This window comes from Phallusia mammillata, chromosome 1 (genome assembly GCF_965637545.1).
Source record: "Phallusia mammillata chromosome 1, kaPhaMamm4.hap1.1, whole genome shotgun sequence".
In the NCBI taxonomy this organism is placed as follows: Eukaryota; Metazoa; Chordata; class Ascidiacea; order Phlebobranchia; family Ascidiidae; genus Phallusia; species Phallusia mammillata.
The window spans coordinates 31,402,916-31,421,200 of NC_137252.1; the positions used below are offsets into that span (position 1 = coordinate 31,402,916).

The 18,285-nt window shown below is 37.6% G+C and overlaps 1 protein-coding gene across 1 annotated transcript; it reads right to left on the reverse strand.

The window, feature by feature from the left end:
* Nucleotides 1-1,789: 1,789 nt before the first annotated feature.
* Nucleotides 1,790-11,930, reverse strand: LOC145230363 (uncharacterized). The gene is made up of 11 exons (XM_080095791.1): nt 11,236-11,930; nt 9,569-9,730; nt 8,926-9,154; nt 8,254-8,417; nt 7,675-7,933; nt 7,002-7,120; nt 6,448-6,565; nt 5,951-6,082; nt 4,591-5,653; nt 4,164-4,325; nt 1,790-2,050 (listed from the first exon to the last, which is right to left on the reverse strand). The coding sequence occupies exons 1-11, from the start codon at nt 11,618-11,620 to the stop codon at nt 1,973-1,975; spliced, it is 2,871 nt and encodes a 956-aa protein (XP_079951917.1). The 5' UTR covers nt 11,621-11,930; the 3' UTR covers nt 1,790-1,972.
* Nucleotides 11,931-18,285: the final 6,355 nt, after the last annotated feature.

Sequence of the window (18,285 nt, forward strand, 5' to 3'; positions counted from 1 at the left end):
AAACAGCAATGACAAAACTAAATCATCACAACTACTGAAATCGCTGGTACTATATCAATCCGAAGTACAACAGACACATACAAACTAAAGGCAAGTTAAATTTAACTTTTTGCTCCCAGCCAAGAATTACTTCAGCCAGGGATAAAAACAGGTCAATCACGTAACACCATTTTGGCTTGTAATAATCTTGATTGCCTATCAAATGGACGAGGCGTCCAATAACAGTCTAACAACTTCCATTTTCGGCCCGACTGAGAATTTTGATTGGCTTAAATCGGAAGAAACCTTTTTAACGACTTGGGTCACTTTTCAGGCCGCGTGTCTGGCGTAAGTGAAAACAGGAAATTATTATTTTCTTTTTGTGTGTGTTCTGAAAACATTTAACGTCTGCACACTTAAATCTTTAGATTATTCAATATCGATGAATCAATTATAAAGTACTGTTTATGCAAATTGAGACACAATCATCCGTATTTTTGATTTGATTCAAAAACTTAATTTGAAACACACAGTCATATAATACACTAATCTCAGAAAAGAAGCCGCATGTTAATAACACGGAACACAAACGTTCAACAAAATACAAGTCACATTAAAATTCTGCCAAAAAAGTATTTCTGCCAAGTAAAGTTCCAAAAATAATTACGCAGAAACAAACCTTACCCAGCTCCAAGCTCCGCCTAAACAAAATTCCCAGAAGTTTCCAACCTTTGCTACGAGCCGGACAGTAGCCTTATACGGTTGAAGCCGCACGAGTCGCCAGCATTACAACACCTGTTGGCCCTGCACTGCCCTCTTTTACACGCCTTGAAGACAAACCCGTGCCCCCACAGCAAACCTAGACGTTGGTGACGTCACAATTTCCGGGAATGACGTCATAGGCCGAACTGGTGGGTTCCAATACAGAAGTTTTGTGTTTATCGACAAACAAACGGCTTCACTACAGGTTAGAAGTAATAAACAGTGCTACCAATATTCATATGTTAGTACTCAAAAGATTGAATCAGCTAAAAGCCATAATTGTCAGTCAAGTACTGTCCAAACATTTGGTCATTTTGATTTGCCATCAACTAACAACATTTTTTCTTTAACTTGAAACAATAAACAAAAAGTGAAATCTATTTTAGCTTTAATTAAGGATAAAATAACGATTGACAAACATTTGATTTGGCCATGCAGTATGTACTCACAAACAGTACTCATATCTTTTAACCCATCTTAAACTATTGACTTACAGCTCGAAGAGTTAACTGAACAGTTCATTTATTTTCAGTCAAAACAATTTATCTGCCAAAAACTGCAAATAAACAAACCCCATTGCAAGAACAACTCATCGAACTGCATTATCGCTGCCTGCGTTTCCTGCAGCGCTCATAATGGGACCACGCGTCACAATGCTTGTTACGTAACAATCAACAAGTCTGCCGGCAGAATAAACTGATTGTCTGTAACAACCCTATCCTAGTTCTTAACAACTTGAAAGCCGGTGCCAGTTTTGTTTACTTAAAACACTGTGCAGAGTTTAATGTTTTACTTCCAATTGGTTTCTAAACTTATATTTCTGGTACATTGTAAAGTAAAGTAACCATGCGAATTTAAATAAACTTACTTGCCTAGACCTATATACATTTTGTAAACTTTCCAAAATTAACAAAAGGAAACGCAAGTAGTTCAGGATTTTTTTGCCCGAATTTCACCAGAAAACTATTTTGCAACTGATCCACAACTGAAAAGTGCGAAATGCTTGTTACATCACTTCGTGCTATGTAAGCACTTTATGACTTGGATGTTTTGATAGGCAAGCAGTCAGCAGTTTATTCAACCAGCAGCAACACAATTGACACGAGAAACATAAAAATAAGAGAAACAATTAAATCGACGAAATCGCAAACAGGACGCTGGTCAAGAAAGTGACGTCACAATGTGTACGCTGTCATCAATGATATGTCATCTGATGTAACAATGTAGGTGATCACGTGAGAAATTGAGCGAAGAGTGCAAGAAAACCGATGTTAAGCAGAAGGACGAGAATTATCATGTAAGTTCGACTCTGCAGAATAAAAAGCAAGTGTTTGAAAATTTTGTCAAGCGACTAGGACTTCAAATAAAAATAAATGAATATAAATGAAGGAGTTTCTTTTCTCATTATAAAAGCCATGAGTTAACTGAAAAGCTTACGTCATTGCTTTTGTGTCAATCGAGTTCGAAGGACCGTCATCAAGTAATTTGTTTTGTACGTTGGGACATACAGGTTTATAACAACAAGATGTTGGGTTTAAAAAAAGTTTACATACTGCCACACAAATACGGTGTGTGGCTTAACTCCTACATTACAAAACACAATTTTTTTGCGGGTTTAGGCTAGGGTTGCCATACGTTTGCGGGTTTAGGCTAGGGTTGCCATACGTCAGGATTTTCCCTGACATGTCAGGGAATTTAGTGTTTAAATCTGCGTCAGGGAGAAAGTTAAAATGTACTTAAAAGTCGGGAATTTAGGAAGAAATGTATATTTATACTATGGTATTAATTTACCAACGGAGAAAGTTTCTAGTAGTTAACTACAACCGCGTCTATACCATGAAACGTAAAGAGGTAAACTGGCGGCGTGCAGGTAAACAACCAAGGTTACTGTTTTGTTTTGCAGTGTGTGTGCACGCTTAACCTGTTTGTTACTAGTTGTCTTACAATATGCGTTAAATACACAAATAAAAATGCGCGTCTCAAGAAAACACAGCATTCGATGCTACGTGGGAACGTGGTAAATTTCAGTTACTTTAACTGTGTACCTAATGTGCAGGAACCAAGTAACAACAAAAAGTCGAATGTTGTGAGACTTAAAAACGTTTTTACAGTGGCATTTTCTTTCAAATGTAAAAAGGTCTTTGTGGTCCCCATTGTTTGTTTGTTTTTCTGTGTGAAATTGGTCCGAATGGTTTTTAGAGTGGTAAAGGTTAGTGACCCCTGATATTGTTTTAAGGATAGTAAGAGTAGTGAGCTTAGCCTAATGAACTTAACTAAACAGAAGCTTACGCAGAAAGTTGATTCACAGAGATCAGAGTATCGTATGTAACGTTTTCTAGTGTCGCCGTCCGTGTGACTTTCAAATATTCTAAATTTATTCCGGAATAGAAGTGTTTAGATCACGAAAAAGGTTAACGCAGCGGTTCTCAAACTGGGGTCCGCGGTCCTTTAGGGCAGTGGTCGGCAACCGCCGGTCCGCGAGGAGTTCATTACCGGGCCGTATAATTTTTCAGGTTAAATGCTTTAAAACATTTTGCCCATGTATCCCGGGGATGATAAACTAATTTAAGCGTTTTTATAGCTATATATTTGTAGTTTTTTGAAGATCGGTTCGCGATAAAATTTTAGTTTCAAAACCGGTCCGCAGTGCAAAAAAGGTTGCCGACCCCTGCTTTAGGGCATTTTGCGGGAACCGCGAAAAGGTGAAAGTAATTTTATATTCTTATTTGGCGTCAGTTTGTGCAACTGAATAAGTTTAAATCAAAGTGAAAGTAAGAATCGACCGTCTCCATTGCTAAACAATAGGCTTTATTGCATGACAACTAACAAAAATGCGATTGTTCGCGCACAATTATAATGTTTTTGTTTTGTCTGTGATGTCAGACTTGGATCATTGTTATGCGCAATTTTGCATAACTAGCTAAAATCCTGCAATCAACTTTCGTTTTTTTTAATAAAATACACATTCAGGCTTACGCACCGCGAGCCCTCGAAAAAATGGCAAAGGGACCGTTTAGAAAAAATAACGAAAAAGTTTGAGAAAAACTGGGTTAACGCAACCGAGATAAATTTTGTCAGGGATTGTGTATCATAAAATATGGCAACCCTAGTTTAGGCAGGCTTCAAACCAGAAACAAATCACAAATTTAGTTTGTTAAACGGCACAGTTACTTTAACTAAAGAACTTTTTTGGAAAGTTGTTTCCAAATCCATATATTTAAAATTTACTTTTGTCGCAATAGAAGGAAAAAAATCGGCAGATGGCAAATACTGATCGTATTTTTATTTTTTTGCAATCAGTTATTAGAAAATTTAAATGATTAAACCGAATATTGATTAACTTACAGTAACGAGATATTTGATCCAAAATATACTTTGCATTTTATTTGTTTTAAAACAAACTATTAAAATCTTGCACTTACCGAATCGTTGTCGTGGGAAACCGGCACCGTGCTAGTGACGTCACCAGTGTTTGATACGTCACCGCGCGCCCGCCGTCTTAAACTTCCGGGAAGGGGTGAACGGAAGTCGTCATCCAAAAACATAGAATCTCGGAAGTAAGATTCGTCATCGTATTTACTTGTCTGAAAATATGTTGAACAAACTTTAATCAGGACTTCAATAAAACAGATTTAAACTAACTTTAAAATAATTTAACTTTATTGAAATTATAAAAAACACAAAATTTTTTTTTATAATATATATATATAACAAAATAACCACATAACAAAAAAGGGTTGTGTTGGCCGAAAATCCAACTTTGTTAATATATTGACATTTCTCCGCAAACACTTAAAACATTAACACTATAAAGTGCTCGTTTTGCCTATTTATTTAAAATAAACATACCCGCATAGTGGTGCTGGTAAGCAGTCTTTGTTGCTTCGCTAATTTTTCACTGACTGCGTTCGACAATTTTCTCTGTGCAGCCTTATCCGCCTCGACGGCAGGGCTGGAATAATTTGCAAAAGCGGGGGTGCATTGTTTGGGGGGTTCCTGCCACCCCTGCTTGACTTTATCCGGACTTTGCGGGCTCAACGCCGCCATGCTCAATGAATTGTCCGATGATGAGTTGAGATTTGACCTAGAGTGACCTCCGTGATGTGCAGCTGGTGACCCAGGGTAACCCGACCGGACGGCAGGTGCGCTGAGGTGACCTCCGCTTTGGTTCAAGTTAACGAGACTCGGACTGCTCGAGTTTTGCCCCCTGTTCAGGGTCGATGACCTAGAGTTACCCGACATTTGAGAACTAGGGTAACCCCCGGGAGTGTAAACCTCACGGACTTGCGCATGCCCATGGTCACCATGGAAACCTTGGTTTGGCGCAAGTTGTCCGCTAATGAAATGCTGTCTGGACATTGTGTCGTCATCAATGTCGTCATCCACAAAAGAGTTTTTGACGGATTGCGTCATCTCCTTTTCGTACCCGGTCAGGTACTCGATTTGATTCGACTCGTAGTCAAATGACTCGCACAGGGATCGACTCAGGGAATTCCCTTGAAAGCGCTCTGGTGAAGACATAGATTTGTGCCAAAGTCGACGCTTCTGAGCAGCGCTTCCTTCTCCCCACGTACCCCCATCCTGCTCCTCTCGCTCCCGTTGCTCCGCATTCTTCCTCATTTCCTCCGGCGGATACTGAGCAGTGGAGATCTTTTTAGGTCGTTTCCGGAGAGCATTAAGAAAGCTACGTTTCGGCGATCGGACTTTTTCCAAACTTTCAGTCGGGGCTTTTCCCAGCTTGCGACTACTGGCGTCATTTTTGTCGGGACTCTTTGGCGGTTCGTAGTTCACATTCATAGCGCTCTCTGGCGAAAGATACTGCATCTTGCTGGGACCGGGAGCCGGTGGTTCAATCATGGGTTCTGTCGCGGCTCTTGCGAATGGGCTTTCCGCTTTACTGATGACACTTTTTCTGCACAAGTATAAAAAATACAACAAAACGTCTAAACAAGTTTGCCGTGAAAGTGGCTTGAATAATATAATAGCTAAGTTCTATGTTATTTTAAAGTAATTTTGTTCGTTGGGACACTATGTACGGATCTGTTCGTAAGTTTAATGATGAAAAATAACGACCCAAATAGACGTAAAAAGTGACATGTTTTATTGTTCAAACGTTTCGACAAATGCTCATACCATCATCAGTGATATGAAGGGCTACATGTTGTTATTTAAATTTTCGTAGTGTTCAGGTCTTGGTGACGTCACCTACCGTTGTTTGGCGTCAGTGGGAGCTTGTTGTTTTTCGGGTAGTTGTTTTCGCACGGTAATGTCCATCGCGTTTGCATCGATACTTCCAGATCTGCTCGGCACAGGAGACGCTGTTAATCCTGTTTTGCTGTTACTGAAGAAAAAGTTGCACGATTAAAAGGACTTAAATAAATCTAAATTTGATAATCTAAAAAGATCTTAAGTGTTTTTATATTTTCTCTATTTTATATTTCTCTGTCATTGAACTCTGTTTCTTTCCATATAAATTGGGTTTGCCGTTTTTGGATTTACGACCAAACAAGCTCATGAATCAGGCAAAAGTAGTCAGGTAAAGACTTGAGTTGCGTTTTAATATGGTGCAAAGTTTGTGAATTTCAGGTCGTCTTTATGTTTCAATAAACCACATGCACAATTTCCCAAAAAAAACGGGGTCACCAGAAGATAATTAAAATAGGATCACTAAATAACAAAGTTTTTGTGTCTGTGAAAACGGTTTACCTGAACTGATGATAACTCTCAGGTCCAGCTACATCGTTTCTTTCCCCTTCAGCAAGATACATGGAATCGCCGTTTTCCTTGAAAGGATCCTCACCCCTCATTTTCATGTATTCCAATCCTAGATCACAATAGATTCTGTTTAGCATTTTTATGTAACAAGGGTGCTAACAAGAATATAACATCGAATTATTTTTCCGAAACTGACCCTAAAATAGTCAGTGTGCAAACAAGCATTAATATAAACAAAAATCATTATGGTAAAATACAAAAATACGCCCACAAAAATAGGAAATCCTTTCAAATTTCCACTGCAAAAACACAATGTCGTTCTCTAAACTGTTTACATGGACAACCACAATTTTATGGCACAAATTTAGCTAAATTTCGCATGTCAAAGTTGTGGACCAGTAACTATAGTATTAGTCTTCTTAAGCTAAAGGTACAAAGGTCCAGTTGCATTAAAAGATCCCAAGCAGGGGTAGTACCTTATTTTAATATCACGTACTCTACATTGTCCCTGCTGTTTTCAAATTCAAATTTCCACGTTCCCTTACCTGGTTGGTGGAAATCCGGAGCAAGGTCACGTGCCACACATCTTGCAATTTTCGCTTCTTCCTTTGCATTATGGGCAACTGTTTCTGCCTGATTGGCCTTCGCAATGCTGTGTGCTGTTCTGTGGGAATAATTTGATTGTTAAATTGGACTCGTGGAAATGGCGGTTAAACTTTGAGTCAATATATTATTACTGTATCTCTAAATCCTGGTAAATTGATTCTGGGAATCATTCCCTGTTCTACAGTGACTGTATCTCTAACTTACTTTCCCAAACCATATTCTTTCGATTTGTAAAAAAATACAATATAAGAGGTGCATTATTTGTTGTGTTTAAAACAGTAAAGAATATTTGTATGTCATCAATTTCAGTGTAGTTGACATGAAAGTAGCTTAACAATATTGTGTTGCAACCATAGTACAACTTAAACGTATGAATCTGGTGCATTTTAGCTTCAACATGGTGTCTCTTTCTGGAATAAAAATAGTTATAATATAACTAGAAGATATGCTTTCAAACTTTTTTGCACTTAAGGACCCCATGTACAAAATCATTCTGTGAACCTCAGGGAAACTGTATTGTCCCATTGACGAAAGTGTGAAACAACCTCTTTTACAGGCAAATGTTGTCCAAAAGCTGCTTGCACCCTATATGGGCAACAGACTTGTACAAACCTTGATGCTGCAATATCCGACTTCTGCAGAGCTGTGTCTTTTGCACGCCTCGCTTGCGCCACCGAGTGTGCGACCTTGCTTTTGATTTTGCCCGATTTCAAGGGCATCTTTCGGGATCCACTGGTGATGGCATTGTGTTTATATTTCCCTTCTTCAGTTGTGCCATCAGGAAAAGTCGTACATCCGTAGCCGTGCCGTTGGTTGCCCAACCACTCTCCCTCGTACATAAAACCGTCGGTACGGCGACAAACTCCGAACCCTGTGGTCGAGGATAATATGAAACTGGGATATTTGTTTGTTTTGAAAAAAGGACAAAACTATATGAAAAATAAGTGCATTCTATTTTAAACTTTCCAATAATTTATTTTGCACCATTTGGTCAAAACGTGTGGAATAGAAGATATTTACTGATTATGTGCTTTCTGGCAATTTTGTTGTTGATCACAAAACCTTGTTGAATAAAATATACAAATGCAAAAATTAGGAAATTTGGGCATTTTAATATCCTCAGGTGACATCTTACGTTTTGGTTAAAAAGAATAAATAACCTAAAGAAAAGTCCACTTCAGCAAATGTTACCTGTCCTGCTGTCATTTTTCCAGTCGCCATGGTAACTCTCAGAAGTGTTGACGTCAATCTCATCTTCGATTGTGTCCAAACCTGACATCATGTCTCCAGCCGGTTCACTAGCACTTCCATATAAGGACTGATAGTCACTCGTCACAGAATGATTAGATACGTCACTGGAGAAAAATTCAAAATTATTTTTGTCAAAAAATAATACGAAATCATACAGTAAAACTTACGCATAAATATAGAATAGCATCTTTAAATAGGAAAAAGGCATACTCAGAGTGGTAAAAAGTCAAATGGTTAATATAAATATATATTTGTGTTTGTTTAATAAGTTAATAAATAAAAGATAATTTAAAAAAATGAACTAGGAAAGACTGGTTAAGTGGTTAAGATATCACGTGTGTGATTTGTATTGAAACCAAATTCAATTTTGTAAAAAGGTTTTTAGCCGTTAAAAAACGTAATAAATTGTGCATGCTAATTCTTATTGAAGACATATATTATTTTTAGTTAATATTCGTACATATATTACTTCTTTCTTTGGTATATACGTTAAGAATTGGTGCTATTGCTAATTATTACGGCTGTTAAGTACATGAGCAAAACGTTTGATCCAGTGCTATTGACTAGAGCTGTGATGCGAAAGTTGAAAAACACAAAAAAACTCTCACGGACCTTCTGTAGGATTTACTACTCTGCACTGAAACTCGACTCGATCCACTCGCGATTGAACTACTCGACCTTGAACGAATCTTCAAGCCAGTGAGTAACGACCTCCGCAAACTGATGGAACCACTCCGGAACAAGCGGTTTTTCGAGGCCGCCTGTTTTCCTCCTTGTGAAGTCATATACGATTGTCGCGTCAACACGAAGCCGCCGCGAGAACCGACAGGCGCGTCTGAAGCTGAGAGAGGTTTTGAGTTAAAGGGGAACTGGTTGTGTTAAAATTATTAGGTATATTAAAATATTTCTTTTTTTCTTATTAAAGGAATGATTGTGTTTGTGAAGGAACTGTTAGCTTTTTTCTAATTTTAATCTCTTTCATTGCTCTCTATAGACACTGAAGATGCTTTTTAGCGAAATTAATTCGTTTATTCTAACACTGTCAACTGATTTTAACCTAGGAATAAACATTTCCCAACTTGTGATATTTTTAATAAACAAACGAAAAAAGTTTAGGACTTAAAGCTTAGTTTAATGACATTCAGATCATTTATTTTTTCTTCAAATATCAATATATATCAGTGTTTTTTATTTTTTTATTTTCGGCTTTCCTTTAATTTTTCAAAATCATGCAAAAAACGATGCATCTACTTACGAACGTCTACACTGGAGACGTTTCCGTTGCTGTGCTCACTTCTCAGTGACGTCATCGAACTACGTAATGAGTTACGTAATACCGAAGCCATGCCGTAAGGCATACTCTGTCGGACTCCGGAACCTTGACGCATTCCACCTGACCATTGTCCCTGGTAGGTGCCTAAAAATGGGTGATTTTTTAAGACACAAGAACGACCGAACGGACGTAGTCAAACACCTTAGGAAATTTGCATTATTTATTTATACGTTTTGTAAAACAGAAAGCAAAACGAGTGAAACATGCAATCGGTACAGCTGCCGTCATCAGGTAGCGCGTTTCGGTAAAGCTTCTAACACAGGAACTTGCAGCACACAGTTTTGATAAATTCCGGTAGGTGGCGCACGCAAATATTTTAAATGCTCACGGTGTGGGTTATTGGGGCTTGGTAATTAATAAGAACAATAAATTAAACCCTGAAACCCAGTTCTTTATGTTGAATTTAGACCATACCCCAAACCCAATCTCAATGTTAAATAACTGTACTCTCTTACGCCACCTATCGGTATTTAGCAGACCTTTTGTGAGTTTCTTGGGTTTGCGATAAAAATAAACAGTGAGACTGGAATAGGGTTCGGGACTAAATGTGACATAGAGAACCAGTTTTTTGGTTGATCTTACTATTAATATTATTATTGTGAAACCTCAGCCTAACCCTCATAGCTCTAAACGCCAGAATTTTTACACAAATTACGTGTTAAATATTTGCGAATGCTCTTTGCGCCACTTATCGGAATTTCGCAAACTCTTGTACTATGAGTTCCTGTGTTAGTAGCTCTACCCCGTTAGCAACACGTCACAATCCTATAATGACATCACCAATCGCTGTTTTCCTTTACGAAAAGCGATTTATCACATTCCCAATTTTGTTTCACGTTCTTATGCAGTCTGAATCGATTTACGCCAAAGTGCGTTGATTTTAAATTGCAGGAGGGTGATGAATTTTGACGAACGGTCGTAACAAAATTTAGGCGCCTCCATTATCATTCACAATCCATTATCGAGCGATTTCGCGCGACGGTGAACACGTTGTAAATTGATTTCAACACGATTTTTCTTGAATTATTTATTCGCCGCGGATGCTGTTGCATTTTCCCTTTTTTCTTGTTGTCACCGAATGTTAAAGGCGGACGTGAAAATACGAACAGACATGAGACGGTTTGACCTTTCCTATCAGCACGTGTCGTTTTGAAGGTTACGCCTAAATTTTTTTGGCGCTGTCATTTCTCAAGCATGTGCTTGACGTTTTTTTTCGCCCAAAATACTTCAAAATTCTCTAAAACGTGATTCGTCCGCCGGGGCTTTGTTAATTTGATCATTAATATATTCTCTTAATACTCATCAAACGCCAAGAGGATCGTGACCCCTTATTAGCCATATTATCACAAGGTTGTTGGTTCTAATCCTGTCTTAACTTTCTGTTTTTCCGTAGGAACTGATTTTTTTGCACCAACACAATGTAATCACATAGGTCGAAATTTTTAAAATTCACTATTCCTAATTCGATCAGGAAAAATGAAGTTCGTCGGCGAATTTATTATAAGCGGAATGTATTTGCCCAGTGATCCGCCCACTGAGTATATAAAAAAGATAAAAAAAAGTATAACCTTAATAGTAAATATCCATACCTCCGTCTGCGTAAGTTTCTGTGCCATATCCATCCTGTAATCCATTGCTCCACGTGCCTTCATATTTAGCCCGGCTTGCCATGTTGGACCTCACCCCGTATCGCCCCTTGTACCCATGCCCCCATTCACCTTTGTACTGCCATTTACCCTTAGTTTCAACCCCCAAGTTGTGTCTCTTGCCGTTGGACCAATTTCCTTCATAAGTGTTCCCGCTTGGCCAAGTATAAACCCCCAAAACTTCAAACCCATGGTTCCATGACCCCGCGTACTCCCCTTGACCCCTGGGGCCGGTGCAGATCCCCTGTCCATGGGCTTTTCCGTCTTCCCAGCCCCCACAATAGGTCCCCCCGTCGTCGAAGTCAAACCTCCCCCCACTGTGCGTCATGACGTTACGATGTGGATGATGTCATCAAGCATCTGTCGGCGTCAGGTCGAAGGTCACAGTTTAAAGGTTAAGCTTTGCTAGGTCATGGACAGGTGCTACAATGTAGAGAGGAACACATGGTAAGTTAAGCTACCACATATAAATGCAAAAAAAATTAAATTGCCAACTTTTTGGTACAGTTTACCACCAACGTTAATAATACAATCTCATGATGACAAAAAGAGTTTTCGTGGTAATCCTGAGTTTTATAGACGAAACTACAGCTGACCTTTTAATTGGAATAGGTTTTGGTACTTTGAACAAAATGTAAGCTTCACATAAAAGTTAATGAATCGCAGGCGACATTTTTATAACAGTTCACAAACTGTCACTACTAATCTGTATGAGTTATTCCCTGTAGTTATTGTCTTTGTTTGCTACGTAGGTTTTTCTCAATTTACTCTCGTTCATAAATTATACTGAATCAGAACGTAGTCACAGTTGACATAATGTACATCATCGACATTGAATAGCAACAACGTTGGACAAAAAGCTAGCGATGACAATCAGTATTAGGGATTTACAACGCAAGCTTTTCCAGGGCTCTAATCCTATAAGAGACTTGGCCCAAATGGATTTTTAATGCTTAAAAACAAAGCAAACAGAAAAACAGTCACAATTTGCAGGTTTCAGCCATCGAATATTTCTCAGACAGTTTTCACGGATCATGATCCACTATTTTGTACATTTGAAAAATGATTCTGGTTATGGAACTTGGAACATCAAATATTGCTGGAAAAGCATTTTAACCACATAATACTGTTAAAACCTACAGCTCAACACGTTTACACACGTAGCAAAAAGTTTCAAAAGTTTTGTTGCAAAGTACTAACATGGTCCAAATGTCCACATGGTTTGCATGAATACACTTACATGTTTATTTGCCACTCTGGTATACTTCATTATAGGAGTAAAATTTGTAATCCTACAGATTACCGCTGGTGCGAGGACAGGGTATAAATGCTGTTATGCCCAAACTCAAAATATAAAAAGAAACCGTGAAAAAAATTTATAGTAGAATATGCACAAAAAACTTATGTATTCTTTATGTACATCTTCGCGGCAATATGAGAACAAGGTTACAGAATTTTTTTCTAAGTTTTTCGGTCTGCATTTAATGTTTTTTTTGGCGAGTTTCTATTACCGAAATTAAAAACTCTTGCAAAAGTTAATCGTATCAGTTCAGACAATGACTTTATTCATAAAACTAAAATAACATGTAACCACCCTTTCTGTAGTATCAACATTCCCCTTACTATCTGCTTTCGGATAGCTTCCTTGCGCTAACGTAGTTTTGCGTTGGAAAGCACAAAAACGCAATATAACCTTAAACTAACTTCAGCTGTTCACGAAAAGTGCAAGTAACATCAGGCGCCATACTAGCTGTCTTGTCGCTTTTATGTGTGCTCATTGTCACGCCAAAAAGACAAGAAGGGCGCTGTGGGTGACGTAATATCACCCCTTCGGCACATCGGGACGGTCATTGCAATGACATTAACTGTCTGACTTGCTTATATAACCTTGCAGCCACATAAAGTAGCCAACTAACAGAAGTTGGTTGAGACAATTCAATTCATTTAAGAGCTAGGTTTATAACTTATTCAAATAGAATTGAATGAACGTCATTGCAACCATACCAACTGTCTGATTTACTGATGCAACAACATAAGTAACCAACTGACAGAAGTTGTTAGTGCCATTTGATTCCACACGAGCTAGGCTTATACTTTATTAAAATAGAATTTCAGGACGATCATTGCAACCGTACCAACATACAACTATGCAGCGAATTAAAAAGAACAAACATACAAACGTTAAGCTTTATCTGGTCCTTTCCATAAACGAGTTAGGATTACACACCTTATTCAAATAGAATTTCAAGACGATTATTGCGATGGCATTATCTGTTTTACTTGTTGACAAAACTATGCAGAATAATAAAAGAACAAACAAAAGTTGGTGTTCATCTGCTTCATTTCACAAACGAGTTAGCTTTATACCTTACTTAAATAAATTTCCATGGCGGTTATTGCATACATACTGACTTGATAATATACCATACCATGCGGTGAAGTAACTTAGCAATGAAACATATCAGTTTCTTGAGCCAGTGCATTGCATGCACCAGCTGGGGTTCATATCTTGTTCAAATAGAATTTCAAGGTGTTTATTTCGTACCTGGTTTAGGTAAAGTAAGAAAATATTAAGTTTAACCATATCTAAATCTTAATGTGATTAAGTAAAAGCCAACATCAAAAAAGGACTTTTCAACTGAAACTGGATACACTTTTTTGAACGCAGGATGACGTCACAAAACGTTTTGTGACGCATCAAAACCAACCATAAATAAATAAATAAAAACTCCACAGATGCTAATATGTTTTAACGTGACTTTGGTACAATCATTCCTATCTCTATACGTTACGACTATACATGTCTAAGCACTTCAAATTAGTATGCCCGTCTGTGAAATTCAAAGTTTCCGGCCCTATAACTAAGTTATCTGCACCGACTGCCATGCCAGATTAACGCACAGCCAACGAAGTTGACCTCCTAAGGTCCCCTGTATATATTTCTTAACTCCAAGCTCACTGAATTCCCAAGCGTAATAGCGCGTCTGCCTTCAACGTTGCTTCTCTAATCACTGGAAAACTATTTTGGTAGGAATGGCGCGTCATCGGCGTAAGCACGGACGCCTGCCTTTTTCCTCAACCCAGCTAAGGTTATGACAAGAAGCAGTTTGACAGATAAGAGCCTGCAAAACTGATAAGCGACTTTAATTGACGCCGCCTGACAAGTCAAATTTGTCACATTAACCACAGCTGGGCCACGTTATTGCATTTGCATTTTGAAAATCGTTCCCCTGTGACAGGTTTTTGTTGAAACGAACCGTTGAATATTTGATTGCCCTTGTTTGTACCCTACTCTAATCTAAGGCAAATGCGAATGGGCGTTTGCAGGATTTGATGTAGCAGTAAGGCATGTACATATCCAAATGCCAGAATCTTAAAAGCTCTTTAAGAATTCATAATGGATTTCAAATGAAAAGTATATTTCATTAAGGATCAGTTTATGACTTGAGATCATTTATCACTAACAATTGCAAGAATTTACAAATGGCGGTTCTTGTCATACAGGAATCCAATAGGTTTAGTTGTGGAGGGCAACGGGGCCAGCCCACACCCCCCACAAAATAATAAACAAATAAAAGAAATGCACATTTTTGGGTTTTAACAAATAATCAAAAATTGAAATGTCAAACAAACATTTGTCTTGCAAACAAATAACATCATCGCCAATTCCATTTATTTGACACCACTTTCCACGCTTTTTAGTCGTCTTCATCTCCAGCCAAAGTGTTGACAGTTTCCAACAACTGTGACGTCATAAAGCTGTCATCGGTCGACGGACAATTGCCGTCATCGATTGGCATTGTTCACGAACTAGCGAAACGCGTTAAACCGATTGTTTGACCGCACGTAAAAAAACACCGGTGGTCAATTTGATTGATGACCGCTTCAAATGGACTGTCACTGACTCCGTTAATGTTTAGGGCAGCAGATCTCTAACTTGCGTACAAGTCACGTTGCAATAACTTATGCATAAAATCGAGGAACCCACTGCATAAAATAACCATAAAATGATGTTTAATCACATAAATCAATGCAAAACACGACTTGCTAGTCATGATAAACTAATTTCTAATACAGTACCGTGTATTAAAACGGACAAAACGTTTGTGTTTTTAAGGTTTTTATTACTTCACAGAGGAAAAACACAAGTACGAAGCTGCAAATAATGTTTAAGTTCAACAGCTTAGTATAAAAAGCGAATAAAAAGTTTCCGTTTATTCTATTACTATACCTCAAATACAAAATGTACCCGGTTAAAAAAGCATGACAATATAGGCAATCATAAACTGCATTTGATATAGTTTTCGGCTGTAGCTGGTCTTTTATGGATTCCATTCCAGTAGTTTTGCTTTAAAGGCGCTGTCAGTTAAAGAATCAGTTATGGCGCCAAAAGTTCAAAAAGATATGACGTCAATACCCACTTAACTGTTTAGGAAGCTACTATGTCGTACCTTCAAACCAAGCAGTTCTGTAAAACTATTGTATTGATACTGTCAAAACTTGTATTAAGAGTTGAACACAAAACAATAGCAGACTAAACAATACTAATGTTGTTGTTTTTTCAGCTAAAATGTCACCCCAATGCAAATAAGGGCTGGGTAAACATGTTGTTGTTTTTTCTTGTCATAAAGTACCACAACATAAACAGCAAAGGTAACTAACCCAGTCCGAAAGACAATGTCACATTTTTTTGCATTAGTAGAAATCTGCTTGGACAACGATTTGCAACTTTAATAGAGAAAAGGTTATTTGCGAACTGCAGTGAATACGAATAAGAACCTTGTTGACATCACATTATTTCAACACAATGAGTTTTTGCTTGCTGAATTTCGCTGGCTAAGTTTGGGGATCATGTATTTACTTGTATTGCAAGCGTCACATAAAGCTATTAATACATACAAGGTCACGGCCGTATGCGATCAAACTATATGTTAATGCATTTTTATATATGGTCCCTCAGGATGCAGTTTATACTAGGCCTATACTATTTGTTTTTGGGGTCATGTCCTCTATTTCAATAAAAATATCTTTAAAGAACTTTAGAAAATGATATAATGTAGGCTGTATAGTTTTGCATGTTTTTGTAAATATTAAACAGTTTAACACGTGAATGCACTACCCTATACACAGACTAAACCAGGGGTTCTTAACCAGGGGTACGTGTACCCCTTGTGGGTACGAAGCACTAAAGCAGGGGGTACTGCATGCAGGGTGAAATCATACCGTATTTAGGCATATTTGTAAGGAATACGTAACAAGTTACTTTGTTATATGTCTAAACGGGTTGGTTTTGTACTACTTACAATACTGTTTTAATGCGTGCATCCAACACGCAGCTTATAAATAGCTATTATTGAAATTATGTTAATTCCTATTATTACGATTTTATTAACTTTCGTCGGCTATTTTATGAAAGCTCAAAGGGTACCAGCGCTAAAAAGGTTAAGAAACACTGGACTAAACCGTCCAATCTAGTTACAAACGCTTGTTTAAATTTTCAGAATGTTTACTTTATCCATGCTGTGCAAATTTTACTTAAAATCGATACAAGATGTGTGACATACGAATTTAAAACCAATATATTTACATAAATATATATGTGTGACTTTCTGATTGTTGGCTGATACAGTTGTCCAACTTTTAACATTAAAATCAGTTGATTTTTTTATATTATTTATTTTGTTTAGAGATAGCCCATATTTAATTTAAAATCAAGCAGTTCTAAGTCGATTGGATTATTTGTTTTAAGAAACGCAAAAGATGGGTTTAGAACCCACAACCTGTTGACCACAACCTGGTTGTGCATGCAATCTTGGCTTCGAGAATAAACATCATGATGTCCCGTACTTTGAAGCAAATTGGAAAATCACACCAACAGTTCGTGTACTGCACATGCGACATTTCGCTTTAGGGGCATTTATTTGTACTTTATGTTTTTCGTACATGTGTAGAAATAAAATACCACAGCTTTTAATACTCTGTGCGATACAGTGGCCAAAGCATATTGCATTTCACCGGTAAATTCACAAAAGCTTTTGCTACGAAACTTATAGATTGAGTTTACACCGGATAGCGAGAAACTGAAACCACGTTATTAATTTGACCAATTGGAAGCTCGATTTCAGCAGCGAGGATTAAATTACAGATCGTGACTCCTTTACAAGTGTCCAATGATTTGCGCGTGAAATTAAACAATTGTTTCGCACGTCGGGTTATGTCCCATTGAAATGGGGAGACTTTACCAGCCTACGCCTTTCGTCGCAACGCACCAATATATTCCAAAGCAACGAAGTTTCAAGTTTTTTTCCACCCCTATACAAAGTAGACATGATAATTTAAATATCAGTGGACCATTGTTTATTTTGTGCTGATCCCCTAATGTGCGAACGCAGTATATGTGGATTGGTTCAGATAATAGTTAATTGCAATTTTTTTATGTCATAAAAGTAATTCCTAAAAGATAAGGAACAAATAAATAAAAAGCCAATATTATTAACTCATATTGTTAAATCGCTAGGCAAAATCAAAAGTACGTTTTATACCTTTAATGGGTTTTTCAAAATACACTTTTGTTAAAATTAATATTGCTGTTGACAATTTCGTTGCTGATGTTTTATGTGTATATAAAACTAAAAATATTTATCTCGCAATGCTTTTTCATTAAAAAAATTCTCCCTATGTAGGCTTCATTGGTCAATCTATAATCACTTAATATACTTCGAAACAAACGAGAAATTTATTCGCCAATTCTAACAATAAAAATGAACTTCATGGCTGCAAGCCCAATGTCAGTTATACGACATTCTATTAGTTCATCTACACACGTGACCAGCTTTTCGAACAGACACCGATTTCAGGCGTAACATGACACCGCCTCAAAACATTGTAAAAAGGGAAATCCCCTATCGGGTCCTCTACCTTCAGTTATCGTTTCCGATTGAATAACAGATGAAGAATCCGTGTATTGAAATACAATCCAATTTCGTTGCAATG

Excerpts from the sequence above, each read along its gene's own strand:
- LOC145230363 (XM_080095791.1), bottom strand. The coding sequence starts at position 11,620 with ATGACGCACAGTGGGGGGAGGTTTGACTTCGACGACGGGGGGACCTAT. Across the intron at positions 8,418-8,925 it reads AGTAGTAAATCCTACAGAAG|TGACGTATCTAATCATTCTG; the intron begins GTCCGTGAGAGT and ends ATTTTTCTCCAG. Across the intron at positions 6,083-6,447 it reads GAGAGTTATCATCAGTTCAG|TAACAGCAAAACAGGATTAA; the intron begins GTAAACCGTTTT and ends CTTTTTCTTCAG.